The sequence below is a fragment of the Struthio camelus genome, chromosome 1 (genome assembly GCF_040807025.1).
Source record: "Struthio camelus isolate bStrCam1 chromosome 1, bStrCam1.hap1, whole genome shotgun sequence".
NCBI lineage: Eukaryota > Metazoa > Chordata > Aves > Struthioniformes > Struthionidae > Struthio > Struthio camelus.
Genome location: NC_090942.1, coordinates 164,563,282 through 164,588,765, shown reverse-complemented (window position 1 = coordinate 164,588,765; position 25,484 = coordinate 164,563,282). Strand labels below are relative to the sequence as shown.

General features: G+C 38.4%; 1 protein-coding gene and 1 long non-coding RNA gene across 9 annotated transcripts in view; one reads left to right on the top strand and one right to left on the bottom strand.

Moving 5' to 3' along the window:
- The window catches only part of UBAC2 (UBA domain containing 2), a 110,840-nt gene that overhangs the window by 78,976 nt on the left and 6,380 nt on the right, over positions 1-25,484 (top strand). For 5 of the 8 annotated variants that reach the window (XM_068928337.1, XM_068928329.1, XM_068928376.1 and 2 more), the window contains 4 exons: positions 1,526-1,649; positions 3,130-3,177; positions 14,103-14,348; positions 17,429-21,150. In XM_068928337.1, coding sequence (XP_068784438.1) covers positions 1,526-1,649; positions 3,130-3,177; positions 14,103-14,348; positions 17,429-17,815 — 805 coding nt within the window. In that variant the 3' untranslated portion in view covers positions 17,816-21,150. The other 3 variants (XM_068928346.1, XM_068928353.1, XM_068928369.1) reach the window with 2 other exon arrangements.
- Positions 14,052-24,624, bottom strand: LOC138064694 (uncharacterized). The gene is made up of 3 exons (XR_011137935.1): positions 24,453-24,624; positions 16,497-16,595; positions 14,052-14,363 (listed from the first exon to the last, which is right to left on the bottom strand). It is a non-coding gene; the product is annotated as an uncharacterized lncRNA (long non-coding RNA).

Sequence of the window (25,484 nt, the reverse complement as noted above, 5' to 3'; positions counted from 1 at the left end):
AACATTTGAACTGTATATTTAATCATTTTTTTCATAGTTGTGAGTATCGTATTTGGCAGTTATTCAGGAAGCGAAAGTCTGAATATTCAGCCCATCATTTCACATAGTATTACTGCCATCAGTAGAACCTCTTCGAGGAAAATGTGTTTTTGAGTGAACACTCTTGAGTTATGCAAGTCGTGGTTGATACCGTTTGTAGCATTCCCATTGAGTGTAAAAACTAGGCCTTGAAACATTTCCTAAGTTGGTAAGCAGCGTAAAATTATCCTTTATGGTATCCAGCTTCTATCGGACACAAGGCGGCCCAGAATAACCAGCCAGGATTAAGCTGGGGTAGATGTACATTTTGTGGGTCGCCTCCCCTGACTGTTAGCTGTAGCTTATTGCCTGGAAGTTATCACTGCCACAGCTCTGCCAGCGAAGCACTTTGTGTCTGGACTTAATGGTCTGCTCTGCCAGTATCAGCCAGGGTATTAAGCTTTTGCAGAGTTGGGCAAAGGAGCTCTCTTTGTAGCCTTAAGCAGCTGATAGTGTGTCTTGTTTGTAGATGTGCCGGACCCCAAATTAGAATCTAAAGTCATTTTCCATTGTTAGAAGTGACCGTTTTTTTGTTAATCCTCCTCTCCGTTCTAGGATTTTTTTTATCTTCTAGAATCTCCCATATCCATGCCTTTGGCACTGATTCTTCAGTGGTCTCTCGTGTTCTTTGTAACATGTGGTTTAGTTTCCTGGAAACTGAAATGTTTTATTGTAAAGAACACAGGCTTTGTATTTAGGGATATGCATGAAATGCATTAGTTCATGCTCATAATTTCAATCTGGATGGTCTGGTCGTTGTAAAAGGTGCTCAAATCTTAAATTTTGTGAAACTGACCCTGAAAAGTATTTGGAAACTTAGTATCTTGCGCTGTGATTAAGGTGAGAATCCTAAAGAATGGTGGTTGTAGGGCTGTGGAAGTCACTGGCAGAGGGACATTAAGTGAAACTGTCAGCATTGCAGTCTTCTTATGAGCAGTGATATTGCAGTGTGTTGACGATCTTGTAATACCTTAAGTGTGGGTGAATAATAAGAGTATAACTTTATAAGGTGCTCACAGGTTCCATTATATTTTGGAATATGTATAATCCTTTTCATTTGTCTCTTTGGGTCAAAGAGGTTTTGCTCTGTTACAGATGACTACTGCTGTTCTTTTTTGGATGCTGTGTTTTATAGAAACAGTCTGCTATATAGAGTAAAAAGGCTGCCTTCTGTGTTACCTCCACCATGAACATTGGGAAATAAGATACGTTTTGTCACCTGTTTCTTGTTTGCAAAGATAATTGCCACATGATTGCATATTATTATTTTGCTGTGGAATCTATTATACTGAACATAATTAATTGCCTAGGTCTTCCCAGGGAAGACCTTGATTTGCAAGGTTGTATTACGCTTTGATTGTTATGTGCATAGAATTAATTACTTTATATTGTTTAACATTATTATTGCTAATATTCTTGTTAACCATCTATGTCTTTCTTTTTGCAGCTTGGGTCCTGTGTTTGCTTTGTTTGTACCATTTTATTGCTCCATTCCAAGAGTGCAGGTGACACAAGTATTAGGCCACTTTTCTATCACAAACAAGACACTGGTCTATATACTGGGTTTACAGGTATGGTATGTACTTGCTTGTTCATTTTTTATTGAATTGTTAACATAGCAGTTAGTAGCACTGTATGTTCTTATATGAATTGTGATGCTTCCACTGATTAGAGTAGTACATAGGTAATGTAGAGCACAGCAGTATCAAGTAGTATTATGTTAAGAATAAATGGAAAAACATAGGTATCTGATACAGAAACACAGTAGTTGTTTAAAAGAACAAAAAAACCCCAACAGCCTAGAAATGAATGGACACTCATGTCACAGTGTGAATTACGAAACAGAAGACTTGCAAAATTATGAGAAATTATACTCATTTTTATATGTTCCAAGGACTCAAAAATAGCTCTAAAACTAACGGAAAGCACCATAAGTATATGCAGTGTAGTCAAGTGTATTTTAGAATGAATGGTCAGTTTCAGAATATTGACTCATGCTCCACTTGAACATTTCATTCATCCATTTTGCTATTTAGCATTTGGATTCCTTTGATTTCTGCTCTAGCACCATCTTCTTCTGATTTTTTAGAAGTTGTGTTTCCTCTCCCCGGAAACCATCACAACCACTATTATTCCAGTGCTTTCTGTTAAAATAGCGATACTGTCCAAGCTCTGTTCATTATATCCCTTGCCTTTTGCTTTCTTGCATCTAACACTTCAGATAGAGATCACTGCTGTTACTAATCACTATGTCTTCACTGGATCTTTCCCTGCTGCATACAGAACGGTTGCTGCCGTCATAGAGGGTGAGGGAAACGCATCTACCTTCTCATTTGTAAACTCTGCCCTTATCTCAAGCCACTCTTTCCGTAGTCAGAGTCTAGAGAAGGTGTTCTCCTGACTCAGTCTGCGTCTTACAGAACTACTTTTGTAACCAGTTATCAGTCTCTAATTTCCAGCCTGTTGCTCCAGTGATGATAACCTTTTCCAGGTGATTAATCCCATATGCTTAACTTGAAGTGATGGGCCCCTCTGTTGGTTACGTAGACTTTTTGAAAATTCGCTCAACCTATTTCTGTGATTTCATATCCACAAACGTTCCACTGGGTGAGAACTTTGTATCTTTAATTTTGGCATTGATTTTTGGTCTCTTCATGGCTGTGTATGTAAGAGCTTCACTTGCACTGCCTGCCCTGCGTGGAACTCTTCTCCTGTTGCTGCTGAGTCATTTCCTTTGCTTCAGTCTATCTTTCAGACTTGTTTTTCAGTGCAGCCTATAACTGACATCCTGTTATACTTAGTATGCTATATGAAAATAAAATGTATTGTTCTGTAGGAAAAGAACAATTGTTGGATGCCTGTGTTTTTTCCACCTCTGCTACTTCTGGAATAGCTCTTTGTTCATGTTAAACTGAATTTTTGCTGAAATAAATGTCTTGACTTTTCCCATTGTCATTGTAAATACAAACCTTGTATAATATGGCAACATAGTGGTTGCTGTCTGATTTACTATGTTAAACTAAAATTTAAGTCATTACTCTTATCTTCTAGCTCTTAACCTCTGGTTCCTACATCTGGATTTTAGCCTTAAGTGGATTGGTAAGTCTTACTGCTTTAAAAACCATATGATGCTTAAAACACTCTGTTACATATGCAGTGCAGCATATTTGAACTCAGTAAAGAGCTAGAACTACTGGGTAATGTTTTTCATTGTAACAATAAATAGAAGATTTTTGCCTTTAGTTCCCGGAAGTGTGAAGTGCTGGCTGGTGATAAACTGACACACAGCAAAAGAGTTGGTTAATATTTGCCAGTTGCCAATGCTGTCTGACCCCCTAAAATTATTTTACTGCTATGAAACTAGCTTTAGACCCCCAACTATAAGTAAGAATAAGGAGGAAATGGTAGAAATATCAATTTCAATAGAGTGTGCTTGTATAGTTTATTTACCCTATTGTTTATTTTTATCAGCTTTCAGCAAGCCTCAAGCTTTTATTTCAGAAAGCTGTTTTTATCTGTTTTGTGAAGATTTCATGTTTAGCTATTCTCACAGAATGTTTGTAGCGCAACCGTTTCACACTGTGCTAACAACAGTAAAGGTGCAAAATCACTTTCTTCACCTTCTTCAGATAAAATTGATGCGGCCTGTCTTTTTCCTTTTCAACTATGTTCTTAGCGTTAAGGTATTTGAAATATTGAAACAGATTGTACTGAATCTTCCGTATTATTCCAGATACTGATGAGCTGCTTTTAATTTTTATATGTTTAGAAATTAGGAGCTCTACCTGTTATTTCTTGAACCAGAATTTTCTCTGCTTTTCAAACAGTGAAAGTGCCACCTCTTCCAAGGCAGCTCATTATTAATTTATGCAATCTTATGAAGAACTTACATTGTGTCCTTGCTCTTAGAACCTACTAATTCTAACTTAGATAAACGCAGAGTGAAATGACTATGGACACTATAATTCAGTAGTTCAGTATCTTGCCATTTCCATTGACTGCTCCAAAGTATTGTTTGAGCTGGCAGAATAACTAACAGAAATGACAGAGCAGCAGATAGAGAAGTCTGCTCTTATCGTAAATATAGATGAAAGCAATGTAACGAAGAGACTGGACTTTCTCCATCCTGGAGATTAGCCCAAGCCTCTGAGCCTGACTAAGGATCTGTGACTTCCTCCTCTACCCTTCCTGTTGCTCTTCTCGCTCTTTTAATAGCCCTTCCTTTTGGACAGGTGTTCATTAGAGAGAAAAGGAAAGGCATTTTAACCCCCTCTATCTCCGTGGCAAGAACAGTGTATTTGGTTATGCAGATTTTGAAAGAACGCCTCTGATATTTTTTCATAATATAGCATGCCAGTTTTTATTTTAATTCCCTTTTTAATGTACAGCTTTCTTCAGATGTGTAATGTAACTTTGTTAGGATTCTTTTTCATAAATCATATTTTTAATTACAGGTTTACAGTAAGTTTTAAATAGATATACGTCCACAGGAATAAGTTGAGCTTTCTCTGTGCCACAGTAAGGCTTAAAAGAGATGATTTAAAGTTTTCATATTGTTTCAGTTAGCCCCTAACTAATAGCACGAATTAAGTCATCATCAAAAACTAATATTTTTCAATCTCAAATTTTTCTGCAGCAAGCAGAGATCTGCACTCTTCCGTTATTGTTATAAGTGTTACAATTTGGAAGCAAGTTCTTGCTGTGATTTCTGCCATTTTTCACACAGCATTTCTGTCAGACCTCTGTGAAAAGAATGCATTCTTTTCTTCGCTATTAGAAACAATAGTTTGGAGTCTAGTCTTTTGAGACAGCGGATAAGGGAATAAAGTTTTACAGAGTATTAAAGGATCTGAAGAGAAATATAAACACTGTAAATGCACCTTTCAGCACTGGAAGTGTAGACACTATTATTACGCCTGTATGTGTGCAATTACAGAAATACATTGGTTGTGAAATGCACGTTAGATGATTTGAACAACTGATGGATTTTTGTAACTGTCACTGCTCTTGACGTTATGTAGCGTACTGCGTGTGTGTTGAATCAAATTTACATGCATTTGCCCAAACAGACTTAGTAAATAGGTGAATACCAAGTCAGCTAGGTGTGGTATTTAGTCCTAGTTCACTGCCTACTAGACACTTCACTGTCTATTTTTTTTAGCTGAAAATATCACTTAGACATGCATATGACTGCATCCTATGCTGTTCTGCACTTCAGCTTTTGTTGCACTTCTCCTTATCTGGAGTATTAACATGTACTGTGTACGATGTACAGTTGTACTGTGTACCTGCACAGTTTTGGAACTGTCAGTTCATTCTCCTCAGGATGTTCCCAGTTTAGGTTTATTTAAATTCTCACAATTGATACTTTAACATGTAATGAAATCTCTTAGACTAAATGAGAACTGATTTTCGGGTACAAGATGTGGCACTGGAGAGAGATTTTTCTATTCATCCTTGTTAATGCTCTTAAATTTCTGTGTAAATTCCAGTCAGGGTATAAAGCAACTTAGAACTGTACCCTCCTCTTGAGTTCATACTTTCAGTGGTTTTGAGAATAAAAGGAGTTCTAGTGTTCACCTTTGCTATAAGACTTATCTTCCTAGAACAACTAACTTTAAATCAACATAGGCGTACGCTCTTAATGGCAACTTCTTTACTCTCCTACATGAAACTGGTGTACCTCTCAATATATCGTTGTGTTGGTATGTCAGGATGGGCGTAGTAATTTCAATTGCTGATATGTTTTGTAAAACATGTGGTATTAACACATGATGTTGAAAGTCATTTACAAAAAAAGGAAGAATATAAGTATACTACAAACAAATTTACAAATCTAATGTAATCATTAATCTGTAATGTTAATCTTCTGATAGTTTATGAGACTAGTTTATTTTCCTGTGATTTGTTTTGGTAGGAATGTACCATACTTGACACGTAGTCCAGATTTGTTTCATATGGTGGGATTTTTTTGATGGCATAAAATTAGGAAGTTTTAGATTAAAGATGGAGTTTTATCATACATTAAGGCAGGTATAGGCTATTTCCATTTGACTTTAAGCCAAAAATTCTTTCAATAACTGTTCACAGAAGTACAGTGTCTTCTGTAATGCATGTTGCTCAGTTTAGTGAAACCCAGAAACAGTTTTCTTACAATTTTTTCTTTAAAACACTCAAAACACCTTAGGTGCACGCAATCATAGCTACAACATACCCCCTTCAGGAAGTAAGCTCAGGTTGGTACCAGCAGACGAAGTGCATCAACTGGGACGTGCAGTTGCCACCACCTATTTGTATAGTGTTAGCATCACACAGATCACGTGCCAAGGTTTCTGTTATCTGCGGTGTTAAGGCTATGTTTCATAGGGGAAGAATGTCTTTCAGGCCCTCTTCCATTTTTGTGATGTTAGTGTTGAAGGTTCTTTTTATCTAGCACTGTTTGTTTGTTTGTTTGTTATATAGAGTTCACTTCAAACCTTAGGAAGTGTAGATGGCTTTAACCTTACAAATGCTGAAGTTTCCAAAACCCTGTTTACTTTGTAGATTCCCTAAGCCAAATAGAACAGCCTTCCAAAGTATGCTGGTGCTACGTAGTAATTTACTTTTCTCAGGTTGTGTGAAAAGTTAGACCTTTATATACTGGAAAACTGTAGTGAGTCTGTATGTAAGCACATAAACTTAGAGGCGTAAGGTTCAGATAGAAATTTCAGATAATGTTCAGTGCTTAGTTTTAACTTCTCTTGTGATTTTTGAGCGCTTTTATTCTTATTTCTGATTATCAATTTGCTGGCTTGGTTTTACATGGACTTACAGATACCAGTTGTTAGTACACAGTGTGCTTTCGATTGTTCTGAGTTCTATTTGCTAAGAGCTTTATTCTTTTTTTCTGTTTGTTATTCACTCAGCTGAGGTGTCTGTCTCTGGAGATATTCGTGTCCATGATAGATTGGCCCTTTTGGAGTAAGATGTGACCAGTCTGGAGAGCAGAATATTTAAACTGAACTTTCGTATTTTTAATTTCTTACCTTAATAGTAAAATTATATAATTAATATCTGACCAGACCCAGTATTCATTAATTTTCTTACTCTTCTTCCTCCTTTTATACATTCTTTTATGTCATTTTAAACAGTCTACATTGAATTCTGTTTGTTGTTTAAAAAAATTTTTGAAGGGATTTCAGATGCATTTTTATTACTCCACAGAGCAGTATTCACACATAAAATATAGTCTCTTCTGCATACCTGAAATTATCATAAAATGCTTGCCAAATTCCTTGAACAGAATCTTTGGCCAGAGTCTGGTAGTGTAGTATACAGTTACCTCCACATTTATATCCTGCCACATATCGTTGTTCATCCTCCAAATATTTCACAATTGGCATTCGAGCTACTGTGCTTTAAATTGACATATCTGATTGGAACTGGAATTGCCATTGGCTGTTCAGCTAAGGCTGAGAGCATATTCTTAGGTGCAGTTGGCCAAAATTTCGCTTGGATGGTCTATGCGATGTCATTGACCACACCATCAAGAAATCCTGCTCGCTACGCAAGTATTGCTCTAGAGATGCACTAGATTCCTCTGCACAGAGCTGTATTTCATTTGCGGGCTGCATGAGCCGGCCTTACTAGCTCAAGTTCAAGCAGCACACTGCAGTGCTTGTTTGGGTCGTGTTTTGCCTCTCAGTGAGGGCCTTATATATACACCCACTGATGCTGTGAAGTGCTGTGGAGGTCTCTGTTCTACAGCGAGGTCATAGTGCACTAATCGCTATGGATTATGCTCTAAAAGCTGCAGCGGAAGTTTTTACTATATAAAGGACATGGATAAAAATTACTGACCAGGATAATATTTGAAGACCTGATATTCAAGTTAATACACCAATACTACCAGGTCCTTTTTTGTTTATATGGATCACCACAGCTTTTTTGGGGGAAAGTTTGTAAAGATGCAGGAAGTCTTACCAACTCTTCTGTGGTTTTTTTGTTGTTTATTTTTCTTGTCAGTGTTTCGTAAAGTCTTATCTTAAGGAGTCAAGAGATCGGGAATGTCAGGTTTCATAGTTGTAAATTAAGCTTTTATGCAGACTACTATTGGAAAGTTCAAAAGAATGTCCCAAAGGCCTAGAAATCATTAAGGGAACTTTTTGGGTTTTTTTTAAACCTTATGATTTTAAGACAATCTTGCTTGCGACTTCTTCGTGCTTGACTTGTGATTTCTGAGTATATGGCATTGCTAATACTACATATCTCGGTAGTCTTGTTGATACTAGCGAGACTATTGTCTTACTAAAAATTCTGCACGTGCTTAAGTATTTGCCTAAATGAAAACATTATTTTACGTGTAACTGATGTGATTCCCCAGTACTGTGCACCAGCGACCAAGTGGTAAGGCAGTTTAGGAAGCTCAGTGCATAGGTTGAAATAAGAAATGGAAAAGCAATAGGGTAACAGAGATTTGGGAATGCAAAAGAAGCATTGTTTGTCTATCCTAACTTTAGGACAGACACAGAGATCCATATCTAATCTTAGGTAGCTGCCTGTGAGCTACAGTCAATATTCAGTTGAGTGACTGCAGATGGCTTACTTTGAGGTAACTATCTCTTATGTTCCACTGACTATATTGACTTGATCTCCTTTATAATGTGAGCTTGGCACCTCACTCGTGTCTAGGCAGCTACATGCAAACACCTAGCTGACAATGCCTGCTCCTGCCTCAGTTAAAGCAGCTGAGAAGAAAAGTAGTTAATACCTCTGGCATGCAGGAGATGTTAGCGTGGAAGTGAGGTCTTAATTGTTAGTGGCGGGGATACAGGTATTTCTCATTTCTGGAATAAAGAGAAATGAGGGGGAAAGGAGGGCAGAAGATTATCATGTATCATAAAATAGTATCTCTATTATATTATGTGACTTTTGAGATCCCGTAGAAAAACTAATTTAAATTTTCAATTTGTGTTTCACTTTCAAGTTTGCTGTTTTTAATCTCAGATCCGAGGAATAGTTTGTGCACCCAAAGTCTGGTCTACTTAGTCAATTATACTAGGTGGTTTAGTAAGAGGTGTGGCTTCTAACTATCAACCTTTCCTATCCTGTGCTTTTATACCATCGTGGCTACAACTTTACCATAGCTTAGAATGAGATGAACTGTGTCTTAGAAGCAGCTACTTCTTCATTGCTTACAGAGGCAATCTGTGACAGTAGTTCAGTTGTGTGTGTACTTTGGAGACATCTGCCATAGGGTGAGATGAATCATATCTTAGCAATATCTATTTCTCTGTCTTCACTACAAAAATAACTTGAAACTACTAGCTTATAGGTAGACATTTAAAGTGCAGATGTCTACATTAGGGCAGATAAATCCAGTATCATTTTTTTGTGTAAAGAGGTTTTGTCAACAATATGATGATGATCACCTACAGAGCTCTAGCAGAAACCTGGGGGAACCTGTCATTAAGTCACAAGAACAGGTATACTGTGCTGAAATAGTAGTACGCTCATGCCTGCAAATGCGCAAAGAATGGCTGAGATCTGATAATGATCATCCTAGGCAAATAAAGATAGCACTGATGGACTTGGAAGAAAAATATTTAAATATATTTGGGAAATTCATGACCCTAGTCAACTGTGAAGGAAATTGAAGAGAATTAGTTTATTATTATTGGATTCTTATTTTTCTTTCAGGCTAACTTGTAAAAAAGTTTATACTCTTAGCAGCTATTTTCCCAAAGAAAACCAAAACAAAAGATTTTGTTATGTTACAATTACATTGCAGGTTATAACTACAGGTTGAATACATGTGTAGCGATTTTATTTGTTGGGTGGTTTTGGCATGCTTTCTCTTAGTTTGATAAATGATATGTTTCTCTAATCAGTCTATTTTCTCACTTACCATTAGGCAAAATAATTTTCAACATTTTTTTCTCACACAACAGTTCGCATATTCCTTCCTTGTTGAATTTTTTTTTTAAATGTTAGTCAAGTACAATGATTTTAAATATTTCAATTAATAAGAGAGCATATATGTCTTTGCCGTGTAACATGCTAGAGAGCTTCAATGTTTGGTTTACCTAATGAAAAAGAGAATCTAAAGCTACTTCCTTTTTCTAAAAAATGTACAACTTCGGAGAGACATGAGGGAAGCAGAGGGGAAGTTGGCCTTTCTTACAGGGTGGGAGGAGGTTAGGAAACTTAATGCAAAGGACGAGTAGTGACACATGATGCTAAGAAACCAAAAAAAAGTAAGTGTGTTTTTTTCCTGTGGTGAGCCAACCAATTTACAGCATACTCCATTTCCTCTGCTCAGCATTTGCTTGATCCCCTAAAGATATGGCAGCTGAGATTGTAGGTTATGATGGTGTGACTACCAGAAAATGACCTAGATAGGTTTTATGTTGTTGGCCAGAAATTCTCTATTCCAACAGTGTGAATTTAACTGCAGTATCTTTGCACAGTGACTTTTTCAGAGCTTAACAAACGCTGGATGCTCATAGCTTTGGGGGGAGTAGCCCTTTAATCTCATATACAGTGTTATATAAAGTTGGGATATAATGAGATCATCCTATCTTCATTGAAAAAACAATCTTGGTTTATTTAGACCTTAAAAACTGGAAATTCACCACATGTCTCTAACAAAAGTGGCATAAAAAGTAACTTTATACTTTGTCAAGGCTTGCTTTTTAAAATGATATATATCGAGTTCTGCATGTGCACCGACTAAAGAGGAAGTTCTTTGGAAATACTTGACATTAAAATGGATGTATGACACTAAACCAGACTGAATCACAGGACCTATTCTAACTACAAATGTCTCCATTCTGGGTTTACTGGAAATATGCAAATGAGTATCTCTTCCTCACTAGAGGGAACTTGAAAATTTGTAAAAATTGAGCCCGGTGTTTTAAAGTTTCCCATACTTCCACCTAATAGCTTTATAACTGCGGTAGGCAATCAAGGAGAGAGAGGAGACAGAGTGGCGCTGAAATCTTAACAAATATGGAGGTACATGGTTTTAGACAGTGTACCGTTAGTTAGTGCTTTTCAAGCTGAGTCTGTCCTTCCATTTATTTATACTTTTGAATAATTGCAGTCTGGCATGGTTGCTCTACGCAATTATTAGTCTGCAGTAAGTTTCTTGGCAACTCTATGTAGGTGTGCCTTTCTCCCACAGGTACCATATCAGTTTTGTCTTCTTCCTTCACCAGAGGCTTTTTATTTCATATTTTCTCATGAGCTTTATATTGTCCAAGTTGACTTTCTTCTCTGTGAGTACGTAAGTCCACACGTTATGTAATGGGTTTCTGTCAAAGGCAGGGCAGGGAGGGGCCAGGGTATTAGTCTGCTGCTGAGGAGCAGCACGGGGAGAGGCAGCAGCCATCTGCATCTTGTTGCACTGGTTATAGAAGAGGCATACTACTTAAATGAGCTCAGCAAAGCCAGGAAGCAAGAGGTAGGAGCCATATGTATGAGCCTCACCCTCAGAGCTAAGGTTTGACCATTTTGCGTTTTGGCGGTGTCCGTGAACTATGTCCTGTTAAGGCTTTTCTTCTGACTAAACGGTGTCAAATGACTAGCTGCCTCTACGAAGAAAAACGTCAGAGAGTTTTTGCTGATGCAGTTATTAGTGGTGTTTTCAGTATAGTTTCCCTTCTGAGACAAACAAGTCCCAAAGTACTGACACTAAAGGCATGCTGCTGATATCTCTTTGCTGTATTTTGTATCTTAAGTTGATATAAGAATGATTGTGTTTGTGGTTAGTGTGTTCAGGCACGTGTCAAGACTGGTCATACATTCAGTGAGATGCAGTTTTTCCTCTCACCACTTGCTTTGTTTTGTTCTTGTGACTTTCTGAACTTGGTCAAGTTCTAGGGTACTTCAAAAACATTAGAGTTGAACACAGACTGTGGGTGATAAGAGTGGCACAGCTCGCTGGCTGTAAGGGGCATTTGGAAGGGGTGAGGGAATGCTGGTATGTGATATTGGACAAAATATTTTGGGTGCGAGCACTCTTTCTCTCCCCTGCCTTTCCCTGCCTTGTTGCAGCTAAGCAACTGCACCACCAGATAGGCACCATTCCTGGCTTTGTAACCTAATGGTATGGAGTGGGAGGAAGGGGGCTACTTTGTAATTTCTGGTGCTGCTTGCACATTTTGCATCTAAGAAATCATTGGCTTAAATATGCATGTAATATGTGCAACCAGGTTCTGTATTTCTCGCTCCCATAACAGTGACTTTCTCAGCAGCCACTGAATTTAGGTTTTATTGGGTGAGGCGCCTGTATTTAAATACGCTGAATCACTGTCTTGGGTCCAGGTGGTTAACTTCTGAGGTACCTTCTTGCTAAGGTAGATACCTAAGTCCTACATACCAAAGGCACATCCGTCGCAGAAGTGATAGGAATATTGCTCCACCTACTCAATCTTTATAGTTCTACCTTAGTCTCCAGTTGATGTGGGCAGATTTTGGCCATGGGCTTGCAGTCCTCTGGAACAGTTTTGAATTCCTGAGGTGACGAAGAAGCTGCTGTTCCAGCACCTTGTCATCGCTGGAGTCCAATCGAGATCTCTCTTTGAGTACAGAAAATTTGTGTTAAAGGCAGCCTTCACTACGGTGCCAGGGATGATGGCCTTCCTCTTATCATGTCCCATTTACCTCCTTCCTCATATCACAAAAAGACAAAATGGTTAAAGGCTGTTTTAAGCCTGTTCATTCTCATTTTAGAATTGTAGCCTCTGTTTGTTGTTATATACAACCCTAAGAGCAACCACGAAAGATGAAAATAAAATAAAAATCAGTATGTCTAAGCGGACCTTGAATGTATTTTTCCTAGAAATCTCATTATCTCACTGGATAATCAACAGTAACCTTTTAAATAATCTGAAAAATGTGCCTCTCCCAAAGAATTTTGGATTTTCCTATCCCATCTACTTTTGTACATGCAACTATGTGTTCTGTATGTTCACACAAACGTCAATGAGATAAAATAAATATCTCAAAATAAATAAAGAAATAGTGCAAAAATGTAGTTTCTGTATTCCTTTTAACATAATTTCATTAATTGGATGTATCTCATTTATTATTTTTTTGTTAGTGCAGATCGCTTCCTGTTCATTTCACTCTGCTGTCATGGCATAGTTCTTGGGGCATAACAGATGATAAACAATCATAAATAGTGTGGCATCCGTGATCTTAAAAACATAGCATAAACGTAGCATAAAGCAGAATGATAGCGTTTGTGCGACAACTTTGGCCTTCTCCCTGCTGTATTAATTTAGGCTCAAGTGCTAGAGCTTTGTACTGGGAATAAAAATGATGGGCGAATATGATTGCAGATCAGTTAGGTTTTTGTTGCTCCTTTCAAATCTGGGATGAAATCAAGCCCCAAGGCAGGCGTGAATGTGGACATAGGGAATGTGAATTTTTTTCTTATAGCTAGGAGAAGGGCGTCAAAGGGACTGAGTTCCTTCAGTTATACAGTTTTTTTCCAAAATGCTGTGATTTTGATAAACTATTACCCCGCCCCTAAGACTGTAGATGGAATCCTTTTGGAATAAATCTGTATATGCTCTTAGATTTAGCTTTAAGTTAGGTATTTTTCTTGTGTTTTTTACTAGAAAGGGAGACTTGGGGTGGGTGGGAGGAGGCTTAAGGGAATTGCTTTTTGTTAAGAAATGTTTATAATGCTTCAGCATTCACAAGCGCAGCTTAATCTTCTCATGTCATTTGAATTTTGTCCTGCTATAAAAACAGTTACTTGGTTTGGGTTCAAATCCTGAAACAAACAAAAAACCCCAAGCAACTTTCTGAGTCACAGGCAATGCAGTACACAGATTTTAAAAAGCAAGTCGGTAGTTGTGGGGAAGTTAGAGGTAAAGAAATCCCCTGTTGTTTCTTTGATTCTTGACTAAGAACTCTGGGTAAATAGACTGAAAAAAAAAAAGAAAGTGCTTTAAAAAACAGAAAGAATCTACCAGCCAAATAAAAAGTATATTTGGTATATTTAAGGATTTTTTTTTCATTTTCCTTTTTAGATTTCTGGGATTTGCTACAATAGCAGTATATTAAAAGTTCATCAAATTCTTTGTGTACCCAGCTGGGTAGCAAAGATATTTTCTTGGACTCTTGAACCAATCTTCTCATCTGCGGAACCAACGAATGAAATTCGAGTGGGAATGGGAGCAACAGTGGACATCCAGAGACAGCAGAGGATGGAGTTACTGGATCGTCAAATCATGATGTCTCAGGTTGCACAGATGCGACGGCAAAGGCAACAACAGGTATCAATATATGCTCTGGAAGGATTATATTAAGTTATGTGAAAAAACAAATATTTGGTTCATTTAATTTGTGACTTTAAAATACATATTTCTTTAGTCTTCTCACTTGATCTTTCATAGACTAATGTCTTGCTCTTAACTGTTTAGATGTTTACATAGCTTTGTGTGATAAAATTGCTTCACAAGGTATGAGCAGATTGTCAGAAAAACCTGTAAGAACATCCCTACTTCTGGCATTCTTTCACCAAAACTGAGACTGAAAGGTAAAGTGATTGCCTCTCACAGCTCTTTAGTAAGAGCCATTGTTGAAACTTAGGAAGTCATAACGCTCCTGATTGTTTTGAGTATTGGTATAGTTAGCATCCTTTTCAGAAAGGTTGAAGATTGGCTGTATAGTTCATTTATGTGCAGGTGTATTTTGAATAAGTGTTGTTTCTTTAAGAAAGTGCAGAAATTCAGTTCTCTAACTTTCTTACAAAGGTCAACCACAGGGACTTTGTTTGCTGCGTTTAATGCTCACATTTTATTTCCTTGTTGAATAGAAGAGTAGAGCCTTTTTATTTTCTCTGTTTCAGTCGAGCTGGCAAGTGCAGATGTTCCACATACTTTACACTGTAGGGCAGTAAAGCAAGCCAGCTCATGTCTCAATTCACTTTTCTCCTATATCTTAGATATACACATTACTACAGCGTCAAACCTGGGGGACAACGTAGGCCTTATATTGCTCTATTTGTGCAAGGGCTGGCTATAGTTTAATTACAGTTTAACAGTTTCAGGTCTTTGTTGAGTTTTCCTCTGCCTGAAATGTAGTTCTGTATTGATATGTGCTCTCTCGTGCTTATGGTAGCACAGTGCAAGTAGGTGCAGCTACAGTGCCGTTAATGTATTGGCAGAATTAGAGGTGTGATGGCATAAAGCTTACTTTAGCTACCAACTAGAGTGTCTATCTTGGTTTCCCGTCTCTGTTAACATCATTTTTGTTCTCCTTTATTTGTTATCCTTTAATAGGGTGACATTGTTCCTCTCATGGAAAGGTCCTATATCTGCTTTTCTGTATTCCCATTAGAACATTAATCAGTTTTAACGTAAGAACTGAACTGGAAAGTATTCAATTCTTGAATGTAGCCGTTGCAGTAGGAAATGAATTGAAACTGTCTGTTGGGCCGCAAGGTGCTGTGAATAGGGCAGCCAAGCTTCTTCAAATAGGAGCAGGAACCAATGACTAATTATGAAGGAAAGTCTTTATAATACATTTTAATTGGAGAAAGTAGTAAATAAGTTTGGAATGGTAAATGATTAAAAAAAAAAAATTGGTAATGTTTTCTTCTCATCTTCTCGTTTCCTTATACTATGAACTATGGAAGTGGAAAAACGTCATTTCATACCTTACTTCAAACAGAGTTCTTTAAAAGGTGGAGGGTTTTAAGCAAAATAATTGAATATTGTTTGAAGTTACTGAAACTCTTTCAAGTGGCCTGTATGTTTGGCCTTTAACTTTAGTGGAGCAATTAGTTAACTGATAGCATACATTTTCTTGCTAAACTGTGAAACCAGTGATCAGTTGGAAGGCAACAGAATCAATGTTTGAGCATTTCAGAAAAGCTCTTCAGAAACGATGTGTCGTAAAAGCTTTTGACAAGCCTTTCGGTGTGACTCACAGAATTTACTGGATATCAACCAAATCACAACAAGCATCATTCAGAAATGCTGATGAGATGTACTGGTTAAAGTGAAAAGCAGGCTAATTTCAAAAAAATCTCTTAAAATTTTGAAAAACATTTTCCAGATTGTTATACTTGGGCAGTGCCTGTGATAGCCTTTAGAGGCTTGCAAAGGTACAATAGGAAGACAGTGCAGTTGACCAGATCATGCTACAGATGGGATATAGACAATAATTTTATCCATTAGACAGAGATTAGAAAAGAGGGCAGATCACTTTCTTAGGGAGTGTTTTGTTAAATTGAAAATGATTAAGGCTGCCAGGTAAATGCCAGTCATCAAATATGGGCTTTGAATTATATTCTAGGAGAATTTTATGCAGATTTCTGGAGTCTCAGTATGTATCCATAAGTAATGTGCTATAGGTGAGATGAATTAACATTTTCTCTCCTGCTTTCTGTGTTGTTTGGGGAAGGAAGTGAACCATACCTGTTGAATCTTGTGCTCCGTAGTGCAACTGTTTTGCTTAGTTGCCCCTTGGGAAGGGGCTCTGCTCCTTCCTCCTACTCCTTTGATCTTTCAGTTTGTCTGTTTGAGAAAAGAGACACTTTGACTTCCCTGCATAGGGAAGGAGAACACAAGAACAGAAAATGATGTTTTAATGATGCTCCAGTGTCCCGCAGAATGTGGTGGACTCTATTCTGGCCACAAAGAGGCTATATTTTTAACTAGACACTTTTTTAGTAGACTTCAAGTCTTTGCAAGAAATTCTGAAGAAAGTGAATGTAACAAGTTAGGCAAGTAAGCACAAAAAGAGTTAAAGTTTAATTAAAAAAAAAGAGAGAGAGACTTAGTAAAAAGTTTCTCAGAAGTCATTTTTACGGTACCCCCAAGATACTGGATTGTGAAGAATTGTATCTTTTTTTCTACTGTTCACTGACCTCTGTGATCCAAAGCAGGATTTACTTCGTGTGCTTTCTGTACAAAAAATATATATACAATTTCTTTACTGGCAACTCTTTGAGCTTTACCTTTCTCAGTCTTTCCCTAGCTGAAATGTTTTGAATTAGAGGAGTTTTTTAAGCTCAGAGCTGTGTATATAACTGCTAGGCTGTGAGACACTCATGACTTAGAGTAATAAACTGAATATGTGGTAGAATTGGAACATAAAGCACCCACTTCATTATTTGGTGTATGTACCTCATTTTGACTTACTCCTTAAATATTTTGTGATACTGTGTCTGAATGTGTTGTTAGAAACCGAAAAATTACCTTAGGTTGGTAATTTCTCAGGGGAGCGTGGTTACATGATGACTAATTTTTGTCTTGGTTTCTAGTTGCTATGAATGCAGTCCTTAAACAGATGGTAGTGTATATATCAAAAACTTTCAATTCTTTCTCTTTTTTTTTTCCTTCCACAGGTAATCCTGAGCAATTATGAGCTTGTCACAACAGAGATCATTGAGCATCTCCTCCATCCACATTTTGTGACAATAAAACACAATGTGTGCCATATATATTCGTTCTCTGAAAGAATACCAGCTTACTATTTTGTTACTGCTTTTTACAATTTATTTGTTATTTCTAATTCTTTTCTTTCCCACTCTTCCATCTGTCCATTTTCCCATTTAAATAATTTGTCCTATCTTTTTTCCTTTATGTCACTTCCGTATTTTCATTCCCCTGTATGTCCTTTTCCTCCCTCATCTGCATCTCTTCCACTTGTTTCCCATGTTTTGTATTCCCTCCCGTACAACATCCTTGGCTTCGGAGGAAGTTTTCTCTCATCATGTCTCGCTCGCCTGTAATCATTTGCTGATGGATCCAGAGGCTTGTAGGATTTTAGCGAGAGATGCATCTTGCCTTCCTCTCATTCAAGGCAGGATGTAGGTGAGGTCTTCAGGTCCTATTTTTAGATACTGCCAATATACCTGAACCTTTTGGTCTTCCTCTCCTGACTTTTCTATATCTCTTTCATTTCCCAGCATTTTTCTGAAGTTTGTCTTTCTGCAACTGAAATGAAAGCACTGGTGCGAAAAGGGAAGAAACTGCTGCATCTGTGCCCCAGTGTGCTAACAGGGAGTCAGCTTGACTTTCACTTCCTGCTGGGGAACTTGGAGGGTGGCTGGCAGATAACCAAACTGCAAGTAGATATGAGGGAAGAGTCTCTGCCTAGGTGTTGTTGACAACGCTGTTGTCACTAAAGCCAGGCATGGAGGGTATAGCAAGATGGTGGGAAGTTGCAGAAAAGGTGGTCAGTGCCTTCTGTTGGCAATTAAGTATCACTTCTTTGAATGTTTATCCCTTTGCGCGTTTTGGCGGGAGAGGGCATGAACCTCAGCCCCTTCAGCCTGAAAAAATATTTTCTGTACCCACGTGGCATCTATTCTTTCAATCATGCTGAGCATGCTAAAGACACTGTATGTTACCTGCTTCTTGGTTTCTCTCAACTTTCTTGACTCAGGAAAGAGCTTCACCAGGTTATTCCAGGCTTTGTGATGAGCCTACAGCCATATATCAAGATCTTCATTTCATTGCCTCTTCTCTGTCCCTCCCCCCACTTTTAAGGTATTTTTGTCTTTTCCAACATGTCTTTTGATGTTTCTGTTCCAACTGCCATTACTTTTCAGTGAGACCAGAGACTCCTTTGATTCATGTCACACAGCCTCTCTAGCTGTGATTCATCTGCTTGCAAAGACCAGACTTTTTCTGTAACAATGTAACTTCCTCTAATTGTTCGTTTGCAAGATGTCTCTCTCCTGGGACACCGGAGAGATGCTCTGTGGGTAGGTATGTTGAGTGCCGTCATTGTTATGAGGAGTCTCATATCCTGAGAAACGTGCAACTCTCGTTTTGTGAGCTAACTACTGTGAGGCTAATGTACCTCCTGGTTATATCTAAGGGGTAACTTCTGACCTTGGAGAAGAGAATTTGATGGAGCAAAGACCTTCCTGTGACAAGAATTCCTTTTCAAGGATGTTATCCTCATTCACAATGCTAGGAAAAAAATCCCTCAGGGAATATACTTCCAAGCAGTCCATCTCTACATTCTCAAAGAAGTACAAGAACTCGTTCTCATCGTATCCTTTAGCTTTCCCACTAGCACTGAGAGATGGCACTTTGGCAAAGTCTTCTCTAATAACTTAAGAAGTTTGGGTACTAACAAGTGCTTCAAAGAGACATTCTGAACTCTGGTGACCTCCTGCAACCTTTATACCTTGCCAGGTCCATGGAATCTCCCTGTCCATGTAAAGTCTCTCTCTCTCTCACAGCCAGGACTTTGGATGGAAACAGCCTGTTCATATCCTTCCAGATATGTATGTATGATTGTCAGTAAAAAGTCTACCAGACCACTTTACATGAGTAAATGGGTGAGATTCTCAGCCAAATGTTACGCAGTCTTTTTTCCTAAGCGGGTTTCCATTCCAAGCACTGTATGTTACCTAAGGCTACTTTGGGATCTTTCAGACCTCAGTGAGCCTTTAACGCATCCTTTGTTTTTTGACACTTTCCTGGCAGTTTCAAATCTTGATTAATCTCTGTATTTTTAACATTCTTTTTCTTCCTATTTAGGACAAGCCTGTTTTTACTTTAAGTGAGGGGCTTTACTAGTTAGAGATTGTTGAGTATAAAAACTATGTCTGTACTGCTGAGTTTGGTATGTGTGAACTCTTTCTTTGTTTCTTAGTGCCTCATTTCAAATAACATTATTGTAGCAGTTGATATCACATTGCTATTTAGGTATTTCTGTTTTATTTTTCTGGATAACTTTTTCATGGAATCTAGATGTGGAATCATTAAAAATTTCAAATTTCCTGGCTGCTAATCCAGGTAATGGGTTCGTGACTGTTTCCTCTACAGCTTGTCGCTTTTTTTTTTCTGTCTTTTTCATGGAAATGGACTCTTCCCCAAGTTGAAAGACACTGGTGAGTGCTACTAGAATAAACTGAATACAATCTGATTAACAGCCAGTTGTCAGTCACTACAACAGCGTCTCTGACTCCTGCTCGTCAGTAGGCACCCCTGCTCACTTATTGAACTATCATTTTTTGGACGGAATCATGCAGTTCTGTTTGTGTCTAACTCAGCTTTTGAGCTGTAGTCTTTAGCTACTGACTGAATTCAGTTTAATATTTGTAATCAATTTCACTGCAGAAGCGGTGATTGATACAGTGGTTGGGGAACTTCCTAAAGCAAAATATTATTTCAAGGCAAGTAATTTTTAGAGAAATAGATGATGTTTATTTTCTTATGTGATTGTTCCATACTTTCTTCCTCTGATAATTTAATTAGAGGCAGTTCCCCATAAAGAAGGCTTCTGGCATATGAAATTTTTCAAGCAGTTCCAGAGTATTTAATCCTCAGTTGTCTGATCTGTTGTTGTTCATAGAAGGCAAGTTTCTTTTTAGCTGTTCGTGTCCTTTCATCTGGAGCTCCCAACGTGAGTTACACAAGGCACCTGGTTTTGGAGCTGATAGGTTTCTAATAGCCTGTTCTGTTACCCTTGAGGTATGTGCTAAGAGGTTCTTGTTTGAAAGCCAAGTAAACGAAAAGCATATAGTTCAAATAGCATGTGGTCCGTCTTAGTATTTGGATTGTCTGATTAGAACTCTGATGTTAGTGCATAACATCCATAAGCCTGTTTTAGCGGTTATTCCTTATAGCACTATCTTAAGAAGCAGAATAGATATCAAAGTTTCTCAAGCAGTATTGCCTATATGTCTCCTTGTATGTTGACTTGAGGGTGTCAACGAATGGAAGCCCCTCCTATTTGCAACCTAAGACAGAACTCGAAACTTTACCCCCAAAATAGGGTGCTAATCCATTTTTTCCCTACATCATCACATGCTGGCTTTTTATATACTGAAGTATGTGTTTATGAGACTATATTGAAGAATTTATTTTTCTGTGTGAAATCAAAATGACAGTTTTGGAACTCTGATTTCTCTGTTTTGTTTTGAGCTCTACTTATCTCTATTTGAAAAGGTTTCTACACAGGAAGTGACAGAGGGATTATCTGTCTAACCACCATGCTTTAACAGCAATCACCTCTTAGCAGTCAGCATCCCAAGTGCCTTGCAGTAAGGCTTTAAACAGTCTCTGTGCTGTGTAATAGGTCTAAAATGGAGCTAACAGATTGTTTCCTCCAGTACAGGCTCCACATTCATGCTGCTGCCCCACGCTGGGCCCCCACAGCCCGATTCTCTTACTCGGCAAGTGCAGAGTGCCCAACAGGAAAATAGCTCCAAATCGTTCCGGTCCTTAAAAACTGAGAAGGTGATTATGACTGACAACTTTGCCCCTCAGAAGACCCTCACTTAAAAGGATCTGTTACAGTAATAGGGACTTACCTTTCAATATCTACCTGTGGCTGCTATGGGAAAGGGTGACAAGCCCTAAATTCCACTGCCAATACCATGGCGTTGATGTCTGGTTTTGACTGATGTAGCCATGACAGTATCTGCGATGCTGACAAGAACTCAGTTTGGATGAACAGCAGCTGAACAGTCGGTGAAGCAAGAGTGAGGCCATGACGTTTGGAAAAGGAAGTGCTTTGAAAGGTGTTTGAGGCCTTGTCTCTACTGTCTAGAGCAGACCAAAATCCCCAGTTTAGTGCAAACGAAGTCTGAGAATCCTGCTTGATACTTCCTTAGTGTTGGATATGAACAAACATCAGTTCTCAGAAATGCCTTCTTTCAACTTCTGATTGACATGGAACACCTTTCTTTCTTCTTGGCGTAGTAATCCATCACCTTCCAGCTGAATCATTGCATCACTGCTGTGCCGAAAAGTGAGCATTACAGTGGTGCATGGTTTGGTTCAAAATAGTATTTAACTTTTTCGTAACAGGTCAATGCAGATTGATCGCACTCAGTGTTCTGCACTAATTGACAGTTTTGGGGAGAACCTATGTAGCTTTGAGCTTGTTACCAGCTAGTTGTGTGTCTGAGTCATATAACGGCACCCTTTCCTGTTGTGTATGATGAACAGTGTTCTACCAGGCCAAATGCTTGGGCACGCAAAAGTAAACTAGGAAGTGCTGAAAACTCTCTACACCTCATTTGACTGCAGTAGCAGAAGCAGCTGCCCCCAGCTCGCCTCCCTGGGAGTGGCTGGCACTTCTGGCTTGTGCTACCACGGATGCGTCATGCCCGTGCTGAAATCCTGCCATTGTCTCCCAGGCAGCTCAAGGGGCCAGATTATCTGGCCCCCCAAGATCTAGGGCCATATTTCCTAGGTTTCAAAGGAAATAGCTGCTCAGGCTTTAGCTACAGCAAAGACCACATGTGGGTTTATCAGCTTCTGTGACATACGAGCCCCTATGGGACGTGGCTGACATCAAAGTTCAGGACACAGCAAATAAGAGTTGGAGATAGAGCCTCTTGACTGAAGAGACCTGTCTGCAGGATAAGTTTCCAGAGGAAACTGGAATATCTTTAGAAATTGTTGGAGTGCTTTCCTTGGTGAAAAGCACCAAGCACGAGCATCACTCGTAAGAGTTATTTCTCTCTGTTATTTCTACCCTCTTCCCAAAAAAAAAAAAAGAAGTTATTAAAGCTTACAAAATAAAGAAAAAATGAAATAGACCTGCATGAGTTTTGACCTCACAAAAAGAGACAAACTGAACTGTAAGTCCACTGGAAATTTCACCATTGCCACTGATCTTTCTTACAGGGTGTTCAAAACTGGGGCAGCAGGTATCGGTATAGCATCCTAAAACAGAATGTGTCATTCAAAGCTACAGTTTTTCTTCATTTAGTTCATCAGTATGTGCACTTTGGAGTCAATAATTTGTAAAAAAAATTTATTTCTGGAAAAAAAATTATGGCTTTCCGTGCATTAGTTTTTTCTTTAAATTAAGCTTTATATGAAACAAATAAGACAATATTTATGCCTGCACCAAGTAATGACTCCTATGCAGAATAATAAACTTCTAAAACGTTACTTTAAAAAATGAAATGCAAAGCTATTTCCTTTTTCTTTTTATTTTCTCTGTGGTTGTTGCGTTAAGAAAAGGTGAACAGGACAGATATCAGGAGATGTTTCCTGTTTGTGCAAACAGATGGCGAATTGGCATTAACCATATACATGAGATAACGTTATCAAAATATCTTAACCACATGCATCACTTTCAAGAGGACTTTTATAAAGCATCTTCTTTCACTGCTTGTGAAATGAATTAAAATGCATACAACTGTGATAGCTACTAAAGTGGATAATTATTAACTCTCCATAATATGACATTTTTATTTTTCAAGCATTGAGTAAGAAGTGCTTTCGCAGAATATGCCACTGCAAGTATGTATATGCGAAACAGGTAGGACTGCCTTTTTTCAAAGAGAGTAAGGCAATTACTTGAACTAAATGGCTAACTGGGACTTCAACAAGCTATGCAGAGACATTTGCTTGCTCTAGACTGGTATGAGTGTCCCTTCCTTATTGCTGTACGTAAACAGTATCGTGCCAGACACCATAAAAAACAGAAGACAGACATCAAGGATATGACCTAAAAAGGCATAACGTCAGTATGTACAGCACTGGCAGCTATCCAAGAAAAATTCATCAGTACAGCATTCCTTATTATCTTTTTTGTGTTGATTGAGCTGCCATGAACCTATTCCCCTAATCCAGTCCATTTTTAGATCTCATTCTTTTGTCACCTGGGGTTTGTGACTGATTTGTCGCTTTGCTGTAATAGGTAGGTTCCAGCATCAGCAGCGTTTTCCTAATCCACTTCTAGTAATGATTTATCTGAGACCAGTGCCCGCTAAAATGATCTCGCTAGTATGTTGTCTCCTATCAGACAGTAACAAAGAATTTACAATCAACCCGTTCAACCAATCTCTGCACTGCTAAAAGATAAAACTTCCAAGGAAAACTGATTTTTTCTTCCATTGCGGAATGGAAGGGAGGGAGAAAAGCTTATAGGTCTTTCTCTGAAAGTGTCCATCACCCTTCTGTTCAACTAACTGACGAAGCAGTCTTTTTGTCAAGTGTTTTCCTTCATGACACGGAGATGACTGTAGCAGACAGAAATAAGGGCCCAGTCACCTATTTGAAGTGTTTTTATGAATGATAGTTTGTAGACTGATTTTTCAGTGATTGTCTTTCTCTAGCAGTCTAGCAGACTTTCTGAAATACAGTTTCTGGTTATTGCTATGAAGACGAGTATGACAACTGCCATAGAGATTAGAAATTTCTCATAGCATCCCACTGTAGGGACCCAAATATACAAGTTGGTGGGAACCTTCTGCCTCTTTCCTAAAGTAAGCTTGGTGCTGTTTTAACATGCTAATTGATAAGAAGAGAAGGCCTGGAGCACAGATGAAGCAGTAGAGAAATCAGATATGCAGAGAAATTTTCCTTTTGCTATAGTAAATCATTCAGCATTCACAAAATTGGAAAATTGAGGCTAAGAAAGCAGATATGAGGAAGAAATCTTACCTTTGTGTAGATAACATGATCAGCAGTTGCTATCTAGATCACTAAATGGGGGGGAAAAGTGGATTCACAACGTCAGGTTCCTGAGTTGCACCAGCAGGCTCTCTAGGTGCTTGGCTGCCTGCTCTGTCTCCTTTTCTGCCTCTGTTCTGGACTGCTTCACTTAGCTCTATCTGAGAGAAATCTGCTATGCAAGAGGGATAGCCCTAAGGGCTGTGGGTGTGAGCTCATCTGTGCTGTTTGGTGCTGGTGGCAAGGTTCACTGTTAATGGAGGCTTTTTTTTTTTTTTTTTAAGTGTACTGGAATGTGCACATGTTGTTTGGTAATCCCTAGTAAGGCCTCACAGATGGTTTAGAAGCATTGCTCAAATAAATTCATCAGATTGGATACCTTCATGTGAAATCTTCCTGAACTTTTGCCAAATAAGTGTGTTAGCATGGTCAAAGCCCACTATGATACAGAATTTATCATAAAACCATGGAAGGGGAGAAGAGATCTGCAAAATAATTTCTGTGAGGCAAGGCAGAGTATTGGTCTGGAAACCTCCTTCTGCCTATTTTTTTAACTGGAATTTGAGAGATTTATTTAATACTTTTTCTGCGGTTTCCTTTAGGGCAAATGTGACCTTCGGGTATTTCTTCTCTGATGGTTAAGGTTGTCTCTAAGTCCTTACACAGTCACCATCCATAGTCTTGATGTCCATCTTCTGCAGATCTGAAAGCTCTGCTGGAGTTTGGACATTAGCTGCACTTCCTAGCTGCACTCTGTGGGATCGCCAGCAGTAACTCCTGCTGCAGCTCCCTGAATTTTTGCTCTTTTGAATCTGACTTTGTGCATGTCCAGCATGTAACTAGAGGCAAGCCTTTACAGGGAAACAGTTTTCAAGCAGGTAAGGATCAAAAAGCATAATGTGCATGGCTTTGATGCAGTATGTAAGGTCATAAACGGATGAAAAGTAGACCATCTGAAGTACCTTGGGATTATTCCTAAGTATCAGTGTTCACGTAGCTTTACAGAGTGTCAGCCTTTAATAC